Here is a 1,383-nt window from a genome sequence, read left to right as displayed (position 1 = left end):
GAAAAAGAATAATAGATAACAATAATAGATATAGATATAGATACAATATATATATATATATATATATATCCATTGAATACACCACTTTGCATACCTTTTGGAATATACTGCCGAAGATGGAGGTCGGTGCAGAGGCATCAAATGCAAAGGTCAAGACCATCGGAGTCGAACCAGATTCTACGCATACCTGTTTTTGGAAAGAAAACAGCGTCGAAGTCGTATAGATGGTAAAGGTCGGCATACATATTGAGCATGTGCAACAATAGTACTTTTAAACTGATCAATTAAAGTAAAGCCATCAGTTTTTTTATTAGAAAACGCCCTTGATCCCTGCAAAACCTCCACACCAGTATATATTAACATCCCCTGAAATGGACATAACTCTATATAAACATATTCGCGAAATACAGACAGGGTTAGACACTTGCGGCACCAGCAGCTTCCTGTACATATGTACGTATGTGCATATAGGCACATTCTCCAAGATGCTTGCACACATGTATGAATTCACCCCTACCCCGCAAACCAAATGCTGGTAGAGTATACCTCCGGCACACGTCAGAGCCACACGGTCCATGCTGAGCATGACCACATTTCATGATACTATACCACACAGATACTACAACGCAGCTCAAGATAAAACCATACCAATCCCTACACACACACACACACACCCGAATACCTTATTGCGCAGACTTTGCGGAGGTGCATCACCCCGTGCGCTTACGTAATCCGATACACTCGTGCCTGTTCCTTGTGACTGCATCTCAGTCCCACAACCTGCACGCGTCCCTCCCACAGCAACACGCTGCACACTCAGGCTAACCCTTGTTTCCGTTGCGGTATCTGAAGACGTACCTGCGGCCGTGTGTATGTGTGTGCCTGAGTTCGGTCTATCTCCTACCGCCGCCACTCCTTGCCCCTCAACACTCACACCGGTACCAGCTCCCGAGACTTTCTTGTCGCTGGTGGATTTGGTGCCAGCGTTTAAATCTTCCTTCTTGCCCGTTGTGTTACCTGGTCCTGGGTCTGTAGGGCTCGCGCCTGTGCCTGTAGTGGCGCTAGGCTGTCTTGCAGTGTTGGTCTTAGTGTGTTCAGCTAGGCTCTCTCGTGATGATGTGCTCGACAACTGCGTCCCATTTCCCGAGTGCGCTGTGACAGGTAATGGACACCAAACAATATTTTCAATACAACAGCATATGTTAATAATCAAATAGTCAATTGTGTTCCCAAGTGTGATCACACACACACACACACACACACATATATATATATATGTATATATATATATATACATATACATATACATATACATATACATATACATATACATATACATATACATATACATATACATATACATATACATATGACATATACATA

At 43.2% G+C, this 1,383-nt stretch overlaps 1 protein-coding gene across 1 annotated transcript; it reads right to left on the bottom strand.

The window, feature by feature from the left end:
- Nucleotides 1-89: 89 nt before the first annotated feature.
- Nucleotides 90-1,160, bottom strand: SARC_16239 (hypothetical protein; the record flags this gene model as incomplete). Its single annotated transcript, XM_014289652.1, has 2 exons — nucleotides 90-187; nucleotides 683-1,160. Coding segments are annotated over 2 exons (576 nt in total), but the record flags the coding sequence as incomplete, so codon positions are not given.
- Nucleotides 1,161-1,383: the final 223 nt, after the last annotated feature.

The sequence above is a fragment of the Sphaeroforma arctica genome (assembly GCF_001186125.1).
Source record: "Sphaeroforma arctica JP610 unplaced genomic scaffold supercont1.7643, whole genome shotgun sequence".
NCBI classification, from domain to species: domain Eukaryota; class Ichthyosporea; order Ichthyophonida; genus Sphaeroforma; species Sphaeroforma arctica.
Note: the sequence above shows the minus strand (reverse complement) of the source record. Positions and strands in the feature narration are given on the sequence as shown.